At 46.9% G+C, this 22,552-nt stretch overlaps 1 protein-coding gene across 4 annotated transcripts in view; it reads right to left on the bottom strand.

Annotated features, from left to right (window-relative positions):
* Nucleotides 1-9,933: 9,933 nt before the first annotated feature.
* The window catches only part of ADGRF3 (adhesion G protein-coupled receptor F3), a 35,830-nt gene continuing 23,211 nt past the window's right edge, over nt 9,934-22,552 (bottom strand). For 3 of the 4 annotated variants that reach the window (XR_008958212.1, XR_008958211.1, XR_008958210.1), the window contains 14 exons: nt 22,308-22,368; nt 21,775-21,936; nt 21,131-21,304; nt 20,386-20,604; nt 19,640-19,849; nt 19,009-19,152; nt 18,638-18,834; nt 18,052-18,231; nt 15,729-17,111; nt 15,222-15,263; nt 15,071-15,133; nt 14,556-14,611; nt 13,625-13,680; nt 9,934-10,431 (listed from right to left, as the gene is read on the bottom strand). Coding sequence is in view for 1 of the 4 variants with exons in the window: in XM_057309133.1 (XP_057165116.1) it covers nt 13,677-13,680; nt 14,556-14,611; nt 15,071-15,133; nt 15,222-15,263; nt 15,729-17,111; nt 18,052-18,231; nt 18,638-18,834; nt 19,009-19,152; nt 19,640-19,849; nt 20,386-20,604; nt 21,131-21,304; nt 21,775-21,936; nt 22,308-22,368 (2,895 nt within the window). In the remaining 3 variants the exon portion in view is untranslated. Of the gene's footprint in view, nt 10,432-13,157; nt 13,681-14,555; nt 14,612-15,070; nt 15,134-15,221; nt 15,264-15,728; nt 17,112-18,051; nt 18,232-18,637; nt 18,835-19,008; nt 19,153-19,639; nt 19,850-20,385; nt 20,605-21,130; nt 21,305-21,774; nt 21,937-22,307; nt 22,369-22,552 lie in introns of those variants that run through there. The other variant, XM_057309133.1, reaches the window with a different exon arrangement.

Here is a 22,552-nt window from a genome sequence, read left to right as displayed (position 1 = left end):
CGGTCTGCCTTATTTTTTACTGGAGGTAAAAGGTGGTTCTCTCGTCTTGGGGGCAGATTTGTCTTGACTCATTTATAACTTCTCACCATCTTAGCCAACCGTGAAGCTGCTGGGAGTACAAAGAGGGTCTTACTTTCGAATAACACCTTTCTTCCCCATTGCTCCATGGAAGTAAATTTATTTCACTGTTTGGACATGTCTCTGTTTGCCAGGATTTAAGTGAAGTGTAAAGAAATTTAAAACTTTTTATCAACATAATAAGAACTTTTTATTATGCACTAAATATATGCTAGTGCTTTGAAGAAGCTCAGGTCTCTCGGTTGTGGCCATTTCTGTGGATGTTGCTTACATCTGTGAAGGTCACTGGCAATCCGAATCCTCCTCTAGTTCAGGACAGATTGGGCAAAGGAGGAAGTACTAACCACTTAACAGGGTATTTGAGACTCCCAGCATCATTTCCCCATGATTTCATGGGTAATTCCAACATAATGGGAGTTTTTAATACTGAAAACCAATATATTTACATAGATATCACAGAATTCACCTCTAGATAAATATGAAAGGTAAAAAACTTTCTTAAAATTTTAGAAAAAAATAAAGTTTTTAGAAAAAATACTTAAAAAAAATATCCACTATGGCCTTAGGTTGGGGAGAGAAGGAAGTTTCTTAAGATATTTAAAGTTCTAATCATAAAGGAATTGATCTATAAATTTGTTCATGTTGAAATAAGAACTTTTGATAGAGTTGAAAGACAAGCCACCAAAGGGGCAAAAACACAGATACTTCTTACAAAGGAGATCTGTATCTCTCTCATGAAGATATATCTGTGTCTTTCTGTATGATGTAGATGGATCTTTCAAAGGATCCAGGATATATAAAGAATTTCTATAAATCAAGAAGAAGAAAGATAACTCAGTAAAAAGGGGGGGGGTATTAAGAAGGATTTTTTAGAAAATGTAGAAATAGAGAATGAACATGAGAAGATGCTGATTAGTAAAAAAAAATTAGTATTATAATGAGATACTATTTTACACCCACCAGGAGAAATGAACAAGACTCAGAACACCATGTGTTGATAAGGATGTGGAACAATAAGAGCTATTACACACTGCTGGTGAGGATACAGATTGATACAAGTACTTCGGAAAATAGTCCGGCGTTATCTGGTACATTTGAAAATGACACACAGTCTATGACCCAGCACACAAGTACCAGGAGACATGTATGTACAAGAGTGTTCATAGCACCGTTGCTTTTTTTTTTTTTTTTTTAAAGATTTATTTATTTTAGACTAGGGAGGAGATGCGGGGGTGGAGAGAGAGAGAGGAACTCAAGTGGACTCTGCACTGAGTGCAAGCCGGACACAGGGCTAGATCTCATGACCCTGAGATCACGACCCGAGCCGAAACCAAGAGTCAGCTGCTTAGCTGACTGCGCCACCATTCCTCTTTAATAGCAAAATAGTGTAAATAACAAATGCTCGTTGACAGGAAAGTTTCAGAAACAAGCAAAACTAAGTATATTTGTAGGATGCCTGCATATGAGATAAAATATTTTTGAAAACAGTTAAGGGAAAAGAGAAATCTTTCATACAGAAGAATTCCAAATAATATGTGTCGACTCTATGCCCCAGGAAGTTGAGCATGTCCCTCCTCACTTGAGTGTGGGCTGGACTTAATGTCCCACCTCCAGCAAATAGACCATGAAAAGGGAAAACAAGGCAACCTTTCAGTGGAGAAACGTGACAAACACTAGCTTAACCAAGTGCCCCGGGTTAACATCACCAGTGCTGTGGTATGGGTATCACGTACCTCCTGGCACGATGTAACCACGGGGGCACTTCACTTCAGTGGTATTCTTTCCAAATGCCCATAAGCCAGTTGGATCATAAGAAAACAGCAGACAAACACAAATCCAGGAACATTCTAAGAATTACTTGACCGTGTTCAAAACTATCAAGGTCATGAAAAAATAATCAAGGTCATCTATCAAGGTCATAGGAAGCTCAGACCAAAGGAAGCTAAGGAGCTATGACCACTAAATGTAAGATGGTGTCCTGGATTGGACTCTGAAACAGAAAAGGGATATTCGTGGAAAGCTGGTAAGATCCGGAGATAGTAGGGATTGTTTTTTCCTTTTTCTTTTGTCCTTTTATTCTATAATTACAAAATTAGAAAAATTGAGATTTTGGTTGATGTTAAGGTACATTTTTATTTCTGGTGTCTTAAAAATTCATATATTGGCTACATATTTTGTAAAAAAAAAAAAAAAAAAAGGAATACTTATAAATTTGTAGATTTCCTCCCCCCCTTCAATTTGAGAAGTTACAAGAAAAATCTTACAGGTTAGGGAGGCATCCCAGGTGGCGGCGGCAGAGACCTTAGTTTCGTCTGGTCCCGGGAATTCAGCTAGACAGCCATCAAACCATTCTGAACACCTGCGAACTCAACAGGAGATGGAAAAAAAAGAACAGCTGCAACTCTACGAATAGAAAAGTGACCACTTTCTGGAAGGTAGGGTGTGCGGAGAAGTGACTCTGAGGCGATATACAGGAAGCTAGACCGCGGTGGGGCGGGGGGGGGGGTTGGAACCCTCACTGGGACAGTGTGGTCTCAGGACCCTCGGGGTCACAGGAAGACTGGGGGTGCCTGAGTGCGGCAGAGCTCCCAGGTATCGGAGCGGGGAAGCTGGCTGCAAAGACTGAGCCGAGGAGTGGGCTCCCAGCTTTGGGTGGCCATAAACCGTGATCCCCGGCACAGTCGGGCCCCTGCTCTTCCAGTAAGGGGCCCAGCAAGCGGCAGAACCAGGGAGACTCCCCTTCCTCCCCCGGGAGGAGCGGCGCGGGAGCCTGAATCTGCTGGGTTTGGAGACTCCAAACTGGGCTGTGTGCCAGAGATAGAAACGCTCGGTCACAGGCCGGGTGAGCACAGAGTGCGGCTGGAGACCAGGGAGACAGGAGCGATTGACTGCTTTTCCCTGAGGGCGCACTAAAGAACGGGCCCCCAAGCTTTCAGCTCCTGGGCTGGAGATTGGGAGGCCACCGTTTTCATTCTCATCCTCTAAAGCTGCGCCGAAAGCCTTTAAGGAACAAAAGCCACAGAGAGCAAACCAGAGCCGATGATACCTTAGCCCGGCCCCTGTCTGGGCCAAAGACATTTGAGACTCCACACAACAGGCCCCTCCCCCAGAACATCCAGCCAAGACCAAGTTTACCAATCAATGAGAACTGCACAACTCCAGCACTAGGGGAATACAGCACATAGAATTCATGGCTTTTTCCCCATGAGTCTTTAGTCTTTCAACTTTAATATTTTAAATTTTCTTTATTTTTTCTTTTTTTATTTAAATTTTTCTTTTTTCCCTTTTCAACCAACTTATTATATCAACTTTTAGAAAATCTATTTTAATTTTCATTTTTACAGTCACATTCTATCCCTGCATTGTATTTAATCTTATTTTTGTATATATATAGTTTTACTTTCTTTAAAATTTTGGGATGCAATTTCTTCTAATAGACCAAAATACACCCAAAATCTAGTGTATGGCTCTGTAGAAAGGACTGGCATGATATATTCAGGGTGCTAAATAAGAAAAATTTGCAGCCAAGAATACTTTATCCAGCTAGAATGTCATTCAAAATAGGAGAGATAAGCTTCCAGGACAAAGAGAAGTTAAAAGATTTGTGATCACCAAACCAGCCCTACAAGAAATATTGAAAGGGGTCCTCTAAGCAAAGAGAGAGCCCAAAAGTAACATAGACCAGAAAGGAACAGAGACAATATACAGTAACAGTCACCTTACAGGCAATACAATGGCACTAAATTCATATCTTTCGACAGTTACCATGAATGTAAATGGACTAAATGCCCCAATCAAAAGACACAGGGTATTAGATTGGATAGAAAAGCAAGACCCATCGATATGCTGTCTGCAAGAGACTCATTTTAGAACCAAAAACACCTCCAGATTGAAAGTGAGGGGGTGGAAAACCATTTACCATGCTAGTGGACATCAAAAGAAAGCTGGGGTGGCAATCCTTATATTAGACAAATTAGATTTTAGACCAAAGACTGTAATAAAAGATGAGGAAAGACACTATATCATAATTAAAGGGTCTACCCAACAAGATCTACCAATTGTAAATATTTATGCCCCTAACATGGGAGCAGCCAATTATGTAAGCCAATAACAAAATCAAAGAAACACATCAATAATAATACAATAATAGTAGGGGACTTTAACACCCACCTCACTGCAACAGACAGATCATCTGATGAGAAGATCAACAAGGAAACAAGGGCTTTTAATGACACACTGGACCAGATGCACTTCACGGATATATTCAGAACAATCCATCCCAAAGCAATAGAATACACATTCCTCTCGAGTGCACATGGAACATTCTCCAGAATAGGTCACATCCTGGGTCACAAATCAGGTCTCAACTGGTACCAAAAGATTGGGATTATTCCCTGCATATTTTTCAGACCACAATGTTTTGAAACTGGAACTGAATCACAAGAAGAAAGTTGGAAAGAACTCAAATACATGGAGGCTAAAGAGCGTCCTAGTAAAGAATGAATGGGTCAACCAGGAAATTAAAGAATTTTAAAAAAATTCATTGAAACAAATGAAAATGAAAACACAACTATTCAAAACCTTTGGGATGCAGCAAAGGCGGTCCTAAGAGGGAAGTAGATAGCAATACAAGCCTTTCTCAAGAAAACCAAAAGACAACTGACAGAATGGGAGAAGATACTTGCAAATGACATATCAGATAAAGGGCTAGTATCCAAAATCTATAAAGAACTTATCAAATTCAACACCCAAAGAACAAATAACCCAATCAAGAAATGGGCAGAAGACGTGAATAGACATTTTGGCAAAGAAGACATCCTAATGGCCAACAGACACATGAAAAAGTGCTCAACATCACTCGGCACCAGGGAAATACAAATCAAAACCACAATGAGATACCACCTCACACCAGTCAGAATGACTAAAATGAACAACTCAGGAAACAACAGATGTTGGCGAGGATGTGGAGAAGGGGGAACCCTCTTACACTGTTGGTGGGAATTCAAGCTTGTGCAGCCACTCTGGAAAACAGTATGGAGGTTCCTCAAAAAGTGAAAATAGAGCTACCCTATGACCCAGCAATTGCACTACCGGGTATTTACCCCAAAGATACAAAGGTAGTGATCCGAAGGGGTACCTGCACCCTAATGTTTATAGCAGCAATGTCCACGATAGCCAAACTATGGAAAGAGCCTAGATATCCATTGATAGATGAATAGATGAATATACAATGGCATATTATGCAGCCATTAAAAAAAAAGAAATCTTGCCATTTGCAGCGATGTGGATGGAATTAGAGGATATTATGCTAAGTGAAATAAGTGAATCTGAGAAAGACAATTATCATACGATCTCACTGATGTGTGGAATTTAAGAAAGAAGGCAGAGGATCATAGGGGAAGACAGGAAAAAATGAAACAAGATGAAGCCAGAGAGGGAGACAAACCATAAGAGACTCTTAATCTTAGGAAACAAACTGAGGGTTGCTGGAGGGAAGGGTGGTGGGGAGATGGGGTAACTGGGTGGTGGACATTGGGGAGGGTATGTGTTGTAATGAACACTGGGTGTTATGTAAGACTGATGAATCACAGACATGTATCCCTGAAATAGATAATACATTATGTGAAATAAATAAGAAAATAAGTAAATAAATAAAAAAGAAAAGAAAAATATTACAGGTTATGAGGACCAGATAAGAGCTTATGAATAAATAAAGAAAAAAAATTTTTTGAAATTTTAATTTACTTTATCTCTTAGGAATACTTTTGTAATATATATATTTTTATTTTTTTTTAAGATTTTATTTATTTGAAAGAGCAAGAGAGAGAGCATGAGCAGAGGGAGGGGGAGAAGCAGACAGACTCGCCTGCTGAGCAGGGAGCCTGATGCGGGGCTCAGTCCCAGGACTCTGTGATCATGACCTGAACCGAAGGCAGTCACTTAACTGACTGAGCCACCCAGGTGCCCCTAACACATATTTTTTTTTTTAAAGATTTTATTTATTTATTCGACAGAGATAGAGACAGCCAGCGAGAGAGGGAACACAAGCAGGGGGAGTGGGAGAGGAAGAAGCAGGCTCATAGCGGCGGAGCCTGATGTGGGGCTTGATCCCATAACGCTGGGATCATGCCCTGAGCTGAAGGCAGACGCTTAACCGCTGTGCCACCCAGGCGCCCCCCTAACACATATTTTTTAAACATCATTTTTAAGTAATCTCCATACCCAATGTGGGGCTCAAACTCATGACCCTAAGATCAAGCATCACATGCTCCACTGACTGAGCCACCCAGGCACCCCCTTCCCCTGGATACTCTTCAAAAAAAAAAAAAAAAAAAAGAAGGGTTTTATGAGGCAGAGGAATTCCCAATTTACTTTCAAATTACCATACCTAGCTTGCCGTATCCGACATTTCAACTCTGTTAGCTAAATGAGCTACATAATATCCTTAAAGATCAACCAGAGAAGAGAAAGATCTCATCTTCATTATTTAGAATCAAAACTTAGTCTTTCAAAGGAGTATTTTAACATCCTAACATGTCTCTTAAAAGATCTTCCCTAGAAAGTAGTGTTCTTTCTTTCATTCCTGAAATGATACTTCATTTCTCTAGCAACTTAGGGGCAATTATTAGCTGAGTATTTTAATTATGTTAAACCAGATAAAATTAAATCACCTCTTGTTTATGGTGTATATGAAACATTCCTACAGCCTCGCAAACCAAATTTTCTTTGACAAAAATTTACATGAATGGGAAGGTAGATGGGCAGTCTTTAAAGTGTAAGTCTCCTGGTGCAGAAGCTATTTGTTTATTTTAAAAATATTTATGTATTTGACAGCGTACAAGCAGGGGGAGTAGCAGGAAGAAGAAGAGGGAGGAGCAGGCTTCCCATTGAGCAGGGAGCCCAATATGGGGCTCGATTCTAGGACCCTGGGATCATGACCTGAACTGAAGGCAGACCCTTAACGGATTGAGCCACCTAGGCAACCCATAAGCTATTTGTTAATTGTCACCAAACATGGAGGGTATAAAATTTGGTATGACAGTCTTCTGTTCACAAAACCATGGCAGAATATGTATTTCAAAATTTGGATATAAAATAATAAAATTTGGATAATTCTGTGAATTCCCAAACATTTATTGGGGATATTCATGTTTATCCAAATATCATCCAGAATGCCAACAGCACTGTTGGAAGCTTTTGATAGGCTCAGCAGTCACTCAGAAAACCTTTAATTTGTTCACCAATTAGCAAAGTTTAGCTGTCTAAACATTTTCTCTTGATACTTGCTTATTATAAGTTCCAAGTCAGACTGATGTTCTTCCAGGGATGTATACAATTCTTCGTTCTCTTGTTGCACTTCTCTGATTTGTCTGTTTTCTTGCTGGATTCCCATAACTAATGTGGACTGTGGCCGACGTCTTGCCACTTCATTAAGTTCTTGAATTCTTCCTGGTACTGCTTCATTGCTTCTACTCTTTGAGAGCTGGGGTGCGGTCAGTCAGAGATCTGCTGCATCATCCTGATCTCTCCATCTTTCAACAAGAGTGTTAGCATCAGCAAGTGACTTCTCAATTGTACAACGCATTTCTCAACTCTGGTCTCCATCCCTGGCAGCTGTAAGCTGTGGCGTTTGGACTCAAAGCCTCTGCTCACAGGGACCTATGCACCCAAGAGAAGAGATTCTCTTGCCTATTCAGCTTCTTTAAAGAACAGACTCAGAACTCAGCAGAGGCAGTCAGTGGAGGGGCGGCTGGAGGGGTCGGTTGGACTCAGCCCCATCATTGGCCCAAGGAAAACCTCTTGGAGATAATAGTTTGTTTTAAAGCCCAGAAATAAATCTTCACAATGTGGTCCAATGATTTTTGGCAAGAGTGCTAAGACCATTTAATGGAGAAAGGACAGTCTTGTTAGCAAATGGTGTTGGGAAAATGGAGGGGCCACATATAAAAGAATGAAGTTAGCCCTTATCTTACACCATATATAAAAATTAACTCACAGTGGGTCAAAGACCTAAAGACAAGAGCTAAAATGATAAACCTCCTGGAAGAAAATGGGAAAAGCTACATGACACTGGATTTGGCAATGCTTTCTCGGCTATGACACCGAAAGCACTGGCGGCAACAACAACAAAATAGATAAGGCTTCATCAAAATACCAAATTCTGTGCATCAGAGGACACAGTGAGAGGGCCACCGATGGGAGAAAATATTTGCAAATCATATATCTGATAATATCCTGAACACATAAAGCACTCTCACAACTCAACCACCAAGAAACAAGTCAGTTTAAAAATGGGCAAAGAATTTAAATAGACATTTCTCTAAAAAAGTTATACAGATGACCAATAAGCGTGTGAAAAGGTGTTCAACATCACTAGTTGTTAGGGAAATGCAAATGAAAACTCTACATTGTGATACGACCTACATCCATTAGGATGTCTGCTATCATAAGAACCCAGAAAATAGCACGTGGTGGGGAGAATGTGGAGAAACTGGAGCCCTTGTGCACTGCTGGTGGGAATATAAAATGGTGCAGCCGCTGTGGAAAACAGTATAACAGTTCCTTAAAAAATTAAAAATAGAATTACTACATGATCTAGCAACTCTATGTCAAAGAATTGAAAGCAGGGTCTCAGAGAGATTTGTGCACCCACATTCATAGCAGCATTATTCACAATAGCCAACGGGGGAAGCAACCCGAATGCCCACTGGCGGCTGCATGTGTCTATACACACAGTGGGATACTATGAAGCCTTAACAATCCTGTCACACGCTATGACATGGATGAACCTTGAGGACATTATGCTAAGTGAAATAAACCAGTCACAAAAGGACGAACATTGAATTGTCACATTCATAGAGACAGAAAGTAGAAGGATGGTTGCCAGGGATTGGAGTAAGGGGAATGGGGAGTTACTAGGTACAGAGTTTCAGTTTTCAAAGAGGAGTTCTGGAGATTGGTTGCACAACAATGTGTATGTACTTATCACTACTGAACTGTACACTTAAAATGGTTAAAATGATAAATTTCATGTGTTTCACCACACAAAAAAATTTTTTAATGCTATATTGAAAACATTCAGAGCAGAGGTCACCCCTGGACAGGAGGCAGTGGGGTTGGGTTGGAGGGTTTCCGTGGGGTTGCTAAAGTTCTTTTTTTTTTTTTTTAAAGATTTTATTTATTTATTTGACAGAGATAGAGACAGCCAGCGAGAGAGGGAACACAAGGAGGGGGAGTGGGAGAGGAAGAAGCAGGCTCATAGTGGAGGAGCCTGATGTGGGGCTCGATCCCATAATGCCAGGATCACGCCCTGAGCCAAAGGCAGACGCTTAACCGCTATACCACCCAGGCGCCCCGGGTTGCTAAAGTTCTAGTTCCGCAGTGGAGTCATGGGCTCACCCAACTTTACGGAAGGTGTATGCTATTTCTAAACATTCTCTACATGTCAGAGAAAGCTGAGCTGTTTTCAGTAGCATGACTGCTACAAAAGACCGCCCTTGGCTGTCATGGATATAGGTGCCTCCATCTAAAGAGACACTGCTGTTTGTTCTCAGGTGTCTCCAACTGGTTATGCTACTCTTTTTTTTTTTTTTAAAGATTTAATTTATTTATTTGACAGAGAGACAGCCAGTGAGAGAGGGAACACAAGCAGGGGGAGTGGGAGAAGGAGAAGCAGGCTCCCAGCGGAGCAGGGAGCCCGATGCGGGGCTTGATCCCAGAACCCTGGAGTCCTGCCCTGAGCCGAAGGCAGACGTTTAAAGACTGAGCCACCCAGAGGCCCCTCTGGTTATGCTATTCTTAAAGATCCCAACTTAAGTATCTGTCTTTTCATTTAAAGTTTAATCAGACCCTCTCTTCCACCAAATAACCGTTTTGGAATGGAGCCTTTATTTGCCTTCATCTTTCATTCAAACTTCAGAAGTGCTCTTCCCCACTCCGCGCCCCCCTCCAGCTGTTTGCTTTTCAGGGGCTCTGATTCTGAGTAAAAGTCCATGTTCTTCCTGTGGTCTGTATAGTTCATTAATTCAGTAAATAGTTACTGAGTGCCTGTTATGTGTCAAGCATATCTTAGATACTGAAGCTACAGCAACCAGCAAAACAGAAATTCTTGCCCCCTTTGCATCTATCTTTTCAGAGAGAAGAATCCTGTTCTCAGCCTGTCTTCTCCCCCATCCCTTCTCGTTTATATTTATTTTCTCCAGGCCTCTTCAATTCCAGTCTCTCTCGAGGAGTGAAAAGCAGCAGCAGGTCTCCCAGTCTTCCTCTGGAATTTAATGGGTGACTCGGAGGTCCTCTGTCTGCGCCCGCTGTGGTTTATCTGGGACTCTGATCTTTTTCAGTGAAGAGGGATCACTGATTGAGAGGAAATGGAAAAACGTGGGGATGGAACGACAAGCATACTGAGTAAAAATACTATTCTGAAAAGGAATACGTGTTATTGTGAAGGAGACAAAGCATTTAGACATGTTGGCAATGCTTCTGGCTGCACTCAACTCAACTAGGAGCCTCTTTCCCCCTCTACACTTAAGGGACTGTCAGTGATCAGACAGGATTGATTCCCAAAACAGAACTCCAAAAAGATGGTTCAAAGCTTTCTCGGGAACCCCTTATGTAGTCCACCCTTCCACACAAATCTAAATTCCAGGGGATACTTTGTGTTACTTTGCTTGTCAAGTTTCTATTGTTAAATATGCAAAATGTTCAGAAGAACTTTTTCAAAATCATTTTTTTTCTAACATAAAAATACATGCTCATGGGGCGCCTGGGTGGCACAGCGGTTAAGCGTCTGCCTTCGGCTCAGGGCGTGATCCCGGCGATCTGGGATCGAGCCCCACATCAGGCTCTTCTGCTATGAGCCTGCTTCTTCCTCTCCCACTCCCCCTGCTTGTGTTCCCTCTCTCTCGCTGGCTGTCTCTATCTCTGTCGAATAAATAAATAAAATCTTTAAAAAAAAAAATACATGCTCATTGTAAAAAAAAATTCAAATAATATTTATAGAGTAAGAAAAAAATGAAAAATCCAGTAGAGATACCCACTGTTAATATTTTGGTATCTCTCCTTCTCAAGGCACACATATTTGTATAGACACAAATGGACCCAGTTTTCGTATGGACCAGAATTGGCTAGTATAATGCTGTTCTGGAACCCTTTTGTCTTACTTAGCTATATAGCCTAAACATTTTTCTGTATCAGTAGGTGTAGTTATACATCATCATTTTTTAAAGATTTTATTTACTTGAGAGCGAGAGAGCAAGTGAGAGAGAGAGAGAGAGTATGTGCACACACGCACAAGTGGGGGAGGGGCAGAGGGAGAGGGAGAAGCAGACTCCCCGCTGAGCAGGGAGCCCAGACATGGGGCTCAATCCCAGGACCCCGAGACCATGACCTGAGCTGAAGGCAGATGCTTAACTGACTGAATCACCCGGGTCCCCCTATACATCATCATTTGTAAGGACCATATAGCATTCCTTTGGTAGATATGTCCTAATTTGTTTTACCAAGTCCCTCTTTTTTGAGGATATAAACACCTAGAATACACATCTTTTGTACATTTGTCTGCTCACTTGTCTACTTATTATTTATTTAGACTTTATTTTATTTGAGAGAGAAAGAGCTCACACACAGGCAGAGGCGGGGGCAGGGGCAGAGGGAGAGGGAGAGAATCTCAGCAGACTCCACACCGAGCGTGGAGCCCATGATGCTGAGATCATGACCTGAGCCAAAACCAAGAGTCGGACGCTCAACCAGTTAATCCACCCAGGGAACCCTCTACTTACTTCTTTAAGTCATCTTTTTAGAAATGGAATTGTTGCTAAGCCTCACTTTCTTGTATCTAGCTCCAGAACCTTCTTTTCAGTCCTTTTTAATGTGAGAGTTAAGTGAACAGAGGCCTCATGGCATTTCATTGATCAATTCTAAAGTGTGTTTTTAGCAGCAGAGCACGCACTATGTGCCATGATTTGAGAAAGAGAATGAAGACGTAGATTTCTACAGAACCACGCTCAGAAAGTGTCTCTGCTGCTTTTAAAGTAAATGTATATTAGTTGAAATATTCAAAAATAATTTTATAATTTAAAAAATTAAGACTGTAGGGGCACCTGGGTGGCTCAGTTGGTTAAGCGTCTGCCTTCGGCTCAGGTCGTGATCCCAGGGTCCTGGGATCGAGCCCCATGTAGGGCTCCCAGCTCAGTGGGGAGTCTGCTTCTCCCTCTCCCTCTCTCCCTCCCTCTGCCTGACACTCCCCCTGATTGTTCTCTCTCCCTGTCTCTCTCTAATAAATAAAATCTTTTTTAAAAAATTAAGACTGTAAATATTAATGAAATACAAGGGTAATTGTGACAGGATTCTGTTGCCAGGGAAACCAACAGGCAGAGCCCTGGCTGTTTCAGTGGCTGCCTGCCTCCTGCCTCCCTCGGGGGCTGGGACAGGTCCGAGGCATAGAAATGTTGCAGTCGCCCTGCTGAGTTGGTATCTTCTCTTTGAAAAATACAATTGAATTCATTTAGAGAAATATTCGGGCTGGTTTATATACAATGAAAATATTCACACAGATCCATGTTTGTAAGAAAAATGTTTCAATAGCATATCCATTTGCATTTCAACAGAAAATGTTCCCATTGCATTTTATAAAAATAGCCATGAATTTTGTAACGAACGAAGACTCATTCATGAGGATTTTTTTCATTTCTCCAGCTGAAAAAATTTTCAGAACCCTATCAACATCTTGTGGATTCCATGAGTTAACTCATTCAGCTAGATGTCCTCGTGTCGTCTCAAGACTTTTCTTAAATATTTCTTCTCCATATCTAGTCTTATCTTGGGCCCGTCACTTTTTATTTTATTTTATTTTATTTTATTTTATTTTATTTTATTTTTATTATTTTTTTTTAAGATGTTATTTATTTCTTTGACAGAGAGACAGCCAGCGAGAGAGGGAAAACAAGCAGGGGGAGTGGGAGAGGAAGAAGCAGGCTCCCAGTGGAGGAGCCTGATGTGGGGTTCGATCCCAGAACGCCGGGATCACGCCCTGAGCTGAAGGCAGACTCTTAACGATTGAGACACCCAGGAGCCCCTTAAAATATAATTGTAAAGAAGTTTTTATTATTTTAGAGAGAGAGTGTGCATGCAAGGGGTGGGAAGGAGCAGAGGCAGGGAGGGAAGGAGGGAGAAAGATTCTCAGGCAGACTCCGTGCTGAGCATGGAGCCCAGTGCCGGGGATCCCGCGACGCCAAGACCATGACCTGAGCCGAAAACCAAGAGTCAACCGAGCGGGCCACCCAGGTACCCTAAACCTGTCTCTTTTAAATGTCAGTGTTGTCATCTTGTTGCTTTAATCCTTGGTGGTCTGTGGTGACTTCCTCTCTACTTAAGAATTGTTAATGTGTTCTTACAAAGGTGCTCAGATCAGTGACTTGTTGTATACATGCATATGTCTATGAAACCTACATTTATATTGATATTGTTGTCAACGTTAAAGAAAGAGGCACCCAGTAGCTTCGCCTTTTCCTAAACTTTGAAAAGGAACAAACCAAAATTTGTCCTTCACCTTTAATGTTTGGAAGATGAGAGTTCCTGTCAGTAAGCCATCCTTTTTCTTCCTAGCTATAGAGAAGAAATAATCAGAAAGGAAATCACTGAATAGTTAAAAATAGTTAAAAACAATTAAAATATATACTTATCAAATATATCTATAACATGAACTGTTGATTAGTCAAAAATTGGCTGAGACTTGCAAAATCTTTACTTACAATCCTTTTGAACTTTAATATTTGTTGATGATGTTTAGAGCAAAGCAAGCTTATTCATTAGGTAACTTTAGCTAGTTTTTCATGCTACTTTTGCTTGAATAGTTTAGAGGTAGGGACAGGTGACCCGCAAGACAAAGGAACGTGACTAGTGGAAACATTAGTCTGTCTTTGCCAACGGCTGAGCTCTGGGAGAGCAGAAGGGCTCGGAGCATCGGGCCAGGGCCCGTCCAGGTGGATTCAGGCACCTTCCCCTGACTCCCTTGGAGGAGGAGCAACATGGGCTCTGTGTGTGGTTCACTCAAAGCTTCTGCCTTGCCCTTGTAAGGGCTTGCCCTGAAGCTCTGGGCTGGTGAAGGAGGCCTTGCAAGGCTGCCCTCCCTCTGGATACCAAGCACACCAATGGCAATTCCTTAGAAGCAAAGGTTTTTCAGGATAATTAAATATTTGATGGTGTGAAAAGGAATTTTCAGTGAAATGAATCAAGGGTTGGCGGTGGTAAAAGTCCCTCCAGCTTTCTGTGAAAGCAATAGAAGATGCTATGCCATCTGCTCTCTGAGCCCTCCACTTTCCCCATCCCATTCAGAAATGTCTGTGCTGGAAAAGTCTGTTTTCCAACCCTCGGACTGGGACAGTTACATGAAGAGGAGCCTTCTTTGGCAGGAAGCCCTTTGCTACACTCCGCTTCACTCCGTGCTGCTCACACTGCTCCCAGGAAGGCTTGCTTCTCACCTGGTGTCTTCACTTCTTCCTTTGCTGGGTTCTGGGATGTAGGTTTCATATGTAGCCTAGGAAGGGGCAGAAAGGCCCAGGTGCAGGGTGATTGCTATTATCATCAGCTCTCCTTTGGTGAGGTTGTACCCATCTTCATGTTCTTACCTGCCCTCCTGCCAGGGCCACAGTAATCCTAGGAACTTTGCTCTCAGCTATGCTGACTCCCACGCTTACCGATCCTACATTTTCCCTTCATGTAGTGACTGGAGGCAGACTTTCAAATGGAGAAACCAGGGACAAAGAGAGTCCCCAGGAGTCCAGGTTGGAATCTGGAGCCCAGGAACCTGACTCTGGCTGCTCTGATGGGGCTCCTTTCTCCATTGTTGGGGAGTTTGAACCCAAAGCATGCTCATTCTAAAAGGCAATCCCAGCCTCCTCTTGGCTTCTAGCTGTGCCTCTTAGGAAGGTTGTGGAACAGCTGCTTCTAACCTGCTCTCAGCAGGAGAACTGAGGATTTGAAGTCATCAACTCACCAGGGACATGGTGGAGTTGGGGGGCTGTGTGCGGCAGAAGCGTTCGAGTAAAGCCTCTCGTATCTGCAGGAGAGGTAACACCTCAGTCATGCCAGCCCAAGTCCTGGCCTGGGCACCGCAAGTCAGATGGGGGTTAGGTGGGCAGACTCACCTTCTTGTCCATGAGGCAACCAAACAGTAAGATGAAGACACCCTAAAAAGAAGGATATGGGGATAAGTTAGTTGAGGAAGGAATCAACTGAAATCAACTCTTTCCCTCTCATCTTCCTTCAGCGTCTGTCTTCCTGTCTAATTCATGTCCCGAGGCTTCCCATCTAGAGTCTTCTGTACATTCGCATCATTTGGTGCATAGAATTCGTTTCAGGTGCTTCTCTTACTGCTTTGGTTATAAACGACGTATCAAAGTTTTGGGTACTGACAATTCCCTGACTTCTCTGGCAAACCCAGATACTATTTCACAGATAAGAAAACCAAAGCTCACAGAGGTTTGTCCAAAGTTCTCCAGCTAGTCGGTGGAGGAACTGGGATCCAAACCTAAGTCTTCTAAGATTCCTGGGACTGTTTCTTCTGCTCCGCCATGATCCCTCCTTGGGAAGGGACTGGCAGTGACTCAGACCATCTAAAGGCCAAAAAGCATAGCTACCACACTGTCACCCACCTGGGTGGTGTTGAGAATCGTGAAGATGTAGTGAGGAATTACGGAGACTTCCTCCAGCAGAGTGGCCAGGCCTAGCCCCCAGGTGAGGCCGAAGACGGGGGTGAGAATGAGCAGGGCTTTGATCACCCCCAGAAGGGCATGGCGCTTCTCCACCTGGGGCCCCTCTGACAGCGAAGGTCTCAGGAGCTTCAGCACAGCCATGGCTAGTACCAGCCCATTCATGCCCACAATGGCCAGCACTGGCCCCACGAAGGTGTAGAGCACCCCTCCCTTCCTATTCAACCAGCATGCCTCCTCCCCCAGGTATTGCCCTCGGGGTAGGTAGAGGCCCAGGGCGGCACCTGCAAATCCCATTGGGCACATATAGCCGAGGACCACCATCAGGGAGAGTACTCGGCACTTGGATAGCTGACGGAAGACGAAGAGCAGCTGGTGGGCCAACATCAGCGCCTGAGCCAGCATCCAGAAAAAGGTGGCCAGGTAGAAGAAATGACAGAGGAAGGCAGCAGCCAGGCAGAGTGGGCTTCGGGGCCCAGGAGGAAGCAGTGGGGCTCCCAGGAAGCAGGTGTCTGCAGCCAAAAGGCAGAGCACCACATTGAGCAGGGCCATGTGGCGTAAGTAGGCAACTTTGTTCTGTACCACAACTCTCCACACCAGCCTGTACACGCCCAGGCACACAAGCAGTGCCAGGATGGAGGCCCCCAAGCCCACCTGACTCAGCAGCTCCAGGGTGGGGTTTTCTGGAACAGTATTTCGGGACATGAGGATGGAGAAGGCAGTGAGGTGCCGACAAATACACTGAGTGGTAGGGCTGGCATGAGCGGTCTGCACCTGGCACCCTTCATCTGACCAGCCCCCCTTGCCCTGGAAGAGATCATGGTCCCAGAAGACACAGTGGGGAGTGCTAGCTGTGTTCCCGAAGTCCATGATGACTTCTCCCTGGTTGAAGGCCTGGCCACCTGCCATGATGGAGATGGAGAGGACCAGCCCAGGAGTGGCATAGAGGGAGTCCCCCAGCCCTTGTCCATAGTTTGAGGGCAGAAGACGGTCCAGTTTCTGCAGTACCAGGCTAGTAACACTGATGTTCGTTCCATTATGGCCCAGCGAGGCCAGTGAGCACCTGGGAATGTGTGCCTGCAATGGGGGCTGAGTGGAGAAGGAGACTCTGTAGTCAGCAGGAAATGTAGGTCCAAGGAGCTGGGTCTGCAGCCACACGTTACGCAAGCTGAAGGAGAAGGGGTGATCTTGTGGGCACAGGCTGCATGCTAGAGTCTCCAGAGCCAGCAGGAATGCTGAGCCTGCTGAGGGCTTCTGGGCCTGGGCTGGGGCCCACAGAGAGCTGGTGTCCATGTCTAGGATCTTGTCTGTGGTTTTCAGAAGAGCCTGTGACGCCCAACAGAGAGATCCCAACAGAGAGATGAGCCCTGGCCACTAGAGCCCACAGCACTGGGCCAGGGGCACAGGGAACTCTAGGCCCCAAACCCACCTTTCCTAGTCCAGCAGAAGATCCAAGGGTGGAGAGAAAGGGGGAGAGGAAGGGAGAGAAAGGGGGAGAGGAAGACAGACCTGTGAAGGAAGAGTTTCTATATGGGAAGAATGGGGAGCTGTTTAGCTCACCACTGGGGTGGCTTCAAGTATGTGGTCTCCTGATGCAATCCAGCCTCTCCATATGACAACCTTTCTCTCCCCTCCATCCCTTGGGCCACCCAGGCCCATAGGGAGCCCCTTTCCAATTCCTTGACCCCTATGGGTCTGTAATGCTAAGAATGGTACCCAGTGGTAGAGAGCACAATGTTCCGAAATAGAAGACACGTCCGTCCACCCACATGTGATATACATTCCCAGATAGGAAGAGTGTGTCGTGTCATTGCCCCTGGTTACTCTTTTGGATGCCACTTATTGGTCACCAACTGTTGCCCATATTGAGAGCTGGTTTAGGTGAGTCCAGCCCAGCCAAGAGCGTTTGAGTATCTCCATGTAGGTATCTTGTGTGCGTGTGTGTTGCCAGGGGCGGGGCGGGGGGGCTTCACATCATATGCATGCATCTGCGTGTGCATGAATGCCTCTGAACTCACGTCTTCACACCCCTTCCTGCCTTTCCCGACCTCCCATGTGCTCCCAGCATCGGACCTTCTCCACATTCCATGGCCTTGGAGACTGGTGTCCAAGAGGAGATACGGACCAGGGGAGCAGACACTCAGACTCTAGAAAGGCTTGCTGTCTGACAGCCCATGGTGATGTCAGGGGGACAGAAGTGCCCAGAGGCAAAGGACTTCAGGCCCCCACTACCCAGCTGGCCCCTGCCATGGCTCAGAGAGCTCACCTCCAGGTCCCTGCGAGTAAGCTGTATTCTAGCATCCACCACCAGCTTGGCCAGGACTGATATGGTGCCCAGCAGTGCCAATAAGTCAGAGGGCGAGCTCACCACCGTCACCTGCTCCGACAGCTGTGCCAGGATCTGCGGCACCTCCACAGCAGGCCAGCCCTGGCCGGCCTGTAGAAGCTGAGACAGACAACACAGCAGGATTTGGGGAGTGGGGTGGGCGAGGCCTCACAAGGGAGGGGCCATTACTCCCCCATCCAGCTCTTTCTTCCCCATCCCCACACCAGTCCCGAGGGAGCAGGAAGCAAAGATCGAGTGAGCCACATGGAAGAAATCGGCACCCATGTTAGTGGGACAGACACTTGGTGGGGAAAGATTGGAAAATAGCACGCTCTCCACAATGACAGTGCCGGGCACTCTTTGGCCCCCACCTCACTCCTTGGCTCTGCTAGGCTCCAGTTCAGAGAAGGCGAATGACCTTCAGGCTGGGCCTCAGAGTGAAAGACTTCTAAAGCTAGGTCCTGAGTGAGAAAGGGGTAGGTCACGGAGGGTGAGGCATGTGGGCAGTGGGGGCCTAAAGCTTTACCTGGGCTCTGTGATGCAAGGCCAGGAGCTCTGCGTCTGTGCAGCTGCTGTGAACGGGCTCCCAATTCCCATCAGGCCCACAGGTCCGCTTTACCATGCCTGTCCTGTTCACCGGACATGGGGCCTGTGCCACGTGGCCAGCCTTGGTGACATTCCAGGCCACAGCTGAGGAGTCCTCAGGGCAGGTGTTGTCTCCGTCTGAAGAATGATATCAGGGAGGCTCAGCAACCACAGTCCAGCCCCCAGCTTTCTGGGGCAGAAACCTGTTCAGGCTCTGGAGACTGGCTGTGGGGCCCAGTGCAGGGAAACATCGAGGAGCACCCAGGGCAAGCAGGTGAGAGGTCAATCGGCTGGACCCCAAGCGCCACGTACCCTGGATGATGGTGACAGAGATGGGGACCCTGAGAGGGCTCAGTCCCGGGCTCTGCAGCTCACACGTGTATGTGGTGTCAGCCGCAGGGCAGCGCTGCACAGCCAGCACAAAGCACCGGGAGCCTGGCCTGCTGACTAAGGAGGCTGAAGATAACATGAGAGGGGACAGTGACTGCGCCTGGAGCAGACCTGGAGCCCAGCAGGCCCAGAGGTATCCTTCCAGTCTTTCTAGCAACTTCAGAAGCAGATGACACAGCGGGGAAGAGCTGAGGTATGCGAGCATCGATCTGCAGATCTTGGATTTTGGTGAGCGGCACCTGGAGGTCTCTAGCCCCAGGACTTGAAGCCAGGTTCCTCATTTGTAAAATGGGGACGATCATCAAACGAACTTCACAGAGTGTATTGCAAGAGTTCATGAAGATCGTGTGAAAACATTTTACAAACGGTTGTCTACACTCATGTGGTTATTGCTGTGTCAATAGAACTAGGATTGCTTGCGGGGTAAAAACAGGGTTGCACTTGGACCCAGAACTCCCAGGTTGAACTGCGCCACTTCTTCCTGTAAGCTGGAGAACCAGCTGCCTGGAGACCAGCTGCCACCTGTCCCCTGACCCTGACAGCCCCTCTGTACCTTTGCTGCCCTCTCCGGGACTCCAGGAAGCTGTGTAGGCCAGGTGCGTGCTGGGGATGCAGCAGGTCAGCTGGAAGCCAGGGCAGGTGGCACAGGAAATGGAGAGCTGGTCTGGAAGCCGAGCCACATCTGACGCCTGCAGGGGCACTTTCACCACCTGGGACAGCTCCCACCTGAATCCCTGAGCCTCAAAGCAGCACAGGTACTCACCTGCAGATACACACCTGCTGCACCTCCCGGCTCCTCCGGCCCTCACCTGTGCCTCCAAAGCCACACCTGAGGTCTGCCTTTCTGGTACGGCCTCTCCTTAAGCCCAGCAACAAAGATCCCTGCCCCCGGAAAGGATTTCCAGGAGGAAGAGGCCTGTAGAAGAGGCTCCTGACTTTTTTTAATAGCTTGGAGCCATGAATTCCAAGGTGAACCTCTTTCCCGCCAGGGGATGCTCTTTCCCAACCACCTGCTGCCACTGCAGCAGCTTGAAGCAAAACACACTGTCTGTTCTCTGCCAAAATGGACACCCTACCTTCTTCATTCTCCTGTTATAATTGTTCACATCAGTGGGTCCCTTAGCCTTTTTTCCCCCAGAGTGAATAAATGGAAGGATGCAAAGGGAAAGGAAGGGGAGAGAAAAGCAGGAAGGAGAGGAGAGGGAGGAGGAGGAAGGCGAGGGGAGCAGGGGAAGAGAAGGACGAAGCGAAGCGGAAGACAGGGGAGAAGAGAGATGAGAGGAAGGGCAGGCTGGCTACCTGCCCATCTATGGGAGACGTTGAGGATGCTGAGGACAGCCTCGCCCGGGCTAGAGGCCAGGGACACATGTGTCCCTGGCTGCAGGAGGATGGGTGTGGGGCTGTCCGCATGCCGCAGGAACCAGTTCAGGTTGGTGGTCTCACGGCTCTTGACGAGGGTCAGATTCAGAGTGGTGCCAGGCGCCTGCACGCAGGAATTTGGGCTCAGCCTTCCAGGGACTGCGGGGAGGCAGGAGGCAGGGGCCCCTTAGAGCAGGATGGTGGCCCTCTGTGGTTAAGCTCTCCCTCCTTCCCCATTTTCAGAAGTCCATTCCTCCTCTGTCTCTCCCCACCGCTCCCAGTACTGTTTGCTTTTGTTTTGTCCCCAGGTGAGTGTGGCTGCTGCAGTCCAGCTGGAGGGCCCTATCATTGGGAACCAAACGGGGAAGCCTTGTAGCCCATGATTCCCCCTCCCCTAGGTAACCTGGGGCTGCTGGAGCCCCTTCCTGGCCCTCTAGGGTCAACAGCAGTCGCTCTAGCCCTTTCTCTCCTTGTCCGTATGTCTCAGGAGCCCTGTTGTTCATTTGTCTCGCTACTCAGGTCCCAAGCTCGAGGCTGTGACCCGCCAGGATTAACTGGTGATTCTCCCACCCGGTGGAGCTTCTGGGCTTGGGCCAGCTGGCAGAAATACAGGGGTCAGAGAGGAGAAAACACATGCTTTCTTTCACTTGGGCCCATTGGTTTCCAAGTTCCCAACACTCCTCACCAGGTGGCAGCAACTGGCAGTAGCCGGCTTCAGTAGGGCCGAAGACCAGACAGCCGCAGGGCCCGTGGTTGTGGGCGGTCTGGCAGGGAGGATGATGGGAGCAGATGCTGGCGTTCCACTGGTACCCAGAGAGGCAAGCACAATAGGTTTGCCCATCGTCGTGGCCGTTACACTCTGCGGCAGAGGGCGGGGACAAGAAGTGGACAGGCTGTATGAGGCAGCCAGGTAGCGTGATGCCTGAGAGGCTCTAGGGCTGGCTGTCTGGAGCCGTCCCGAAGTCACAAGAGCCTCAGCCATCAGGGACTGCCTCCTCAGGGTTCAAAGCAGCAGAGGTTCTGCTGGACAAAGTCATCAGGGGTGGGGTCGGGGGGGCGAAGTCCGAGCTCACCACCATCTGTCTCTTGGGTCTCTGCCGAAGTTTAGAATATGGGGACACGGAACAGGAAGGGAAGGGTCTGTCTGGTGGGGAAGTGAGGAAGGAGCCGTGCCACGGAGACCCTCCCGGAAATGGGAGGGGCTGGCAGCGGTTCAGGCGAGCTGGCTGCAGGAGACCCAGGAAGCCCATGCTCTCTTCTCTCAGCCCTCGTCCCCCACAAGTGGTGGAAGTGCCTTTGCGAGGCAGGGCTCCTTACAATCCCCCCTACCTGTCGTGAGGCTGAGGCCAGTGAGAGTTCTTGAGAAAGAGGAATCCGAGGCAAGGGGGTGAGTCAGGGTCTTGGAGAGCGCCAGTGGCCAGGTCTGATTTGACAAGTCCAGCTGTACATAGACTGAGGCCAGGACTGATTCTACAGGAGCAGAGGGGGCAGCTGGAGAGGAGAGGTGGCAAGGCCATGGGCTGGTCACTGCCTGGACCCAGGCAGATCCTACCTCCCATAGTTCAGCTAGGAGCTGACAAGACTCTAGAGGGCCGTGACCCCTCACTAGCTACGGTGCCTTCGCACACAGCTCCATGTCACCCTCCCCAAAACCCTCATTTTATAGACGAGGCTCTCCAAGATGATTTTCTCAAGGCCTCACAGCTAGAGAACTGGCCTCTGGACCTGTGTGACCACCGTGACTGGCCATGATTCCAGTCCTCCGTGGGGCCTCTTCAGCCTCATTGCCTGCTCGCTGTCCTCCCCCCTTGCCTTCCCGCCCTCCCCCTTCCTCCTCCTGTCCACTCCAATCCACTCACTACCTGCTGCTCCACTCCTTTGGTCCAGTTGCTGTCCCGATTCCCCTCCAGCCTGACTCTGTCCCTGGAACAGAGCACAGAAGAGAGCCTCTGAGAGGAGGCTGACCCCAAGTTTCTTCCAGGGACACCTTCTTCCCCAGGCAACTCAGGGGGTAGCCTGAGTAGTTTGGCATGACTTCCTCTCTTTGAAACTCTTCTTTGTGCCTAGAATCAAGCAGACTCATCAGGAGAGGAAAGCGGGCTTCCGG

Source organism: Ursus arctos, unplaced genomic scaffold (assembly GCF_023065955.2).
Source record: "Ursus arctos isolate Adak ecotype North America unplaced genomic scaffold, UrsArc2.0 scaffold_8, whole genome shotgun sequence".
Taxonomy (NCBI): domain Eukaryota; kingdom Metazoa; phylum Chordata; class Mammalia; order Carnivora; family Ursidae; genus Ursus; species Ursus arctos.
The sequence above is the reverse complement of the archived record's forward strand: the minus strand, read 5'-3'. Positions and strand labels throughout refer to the sequence as shown.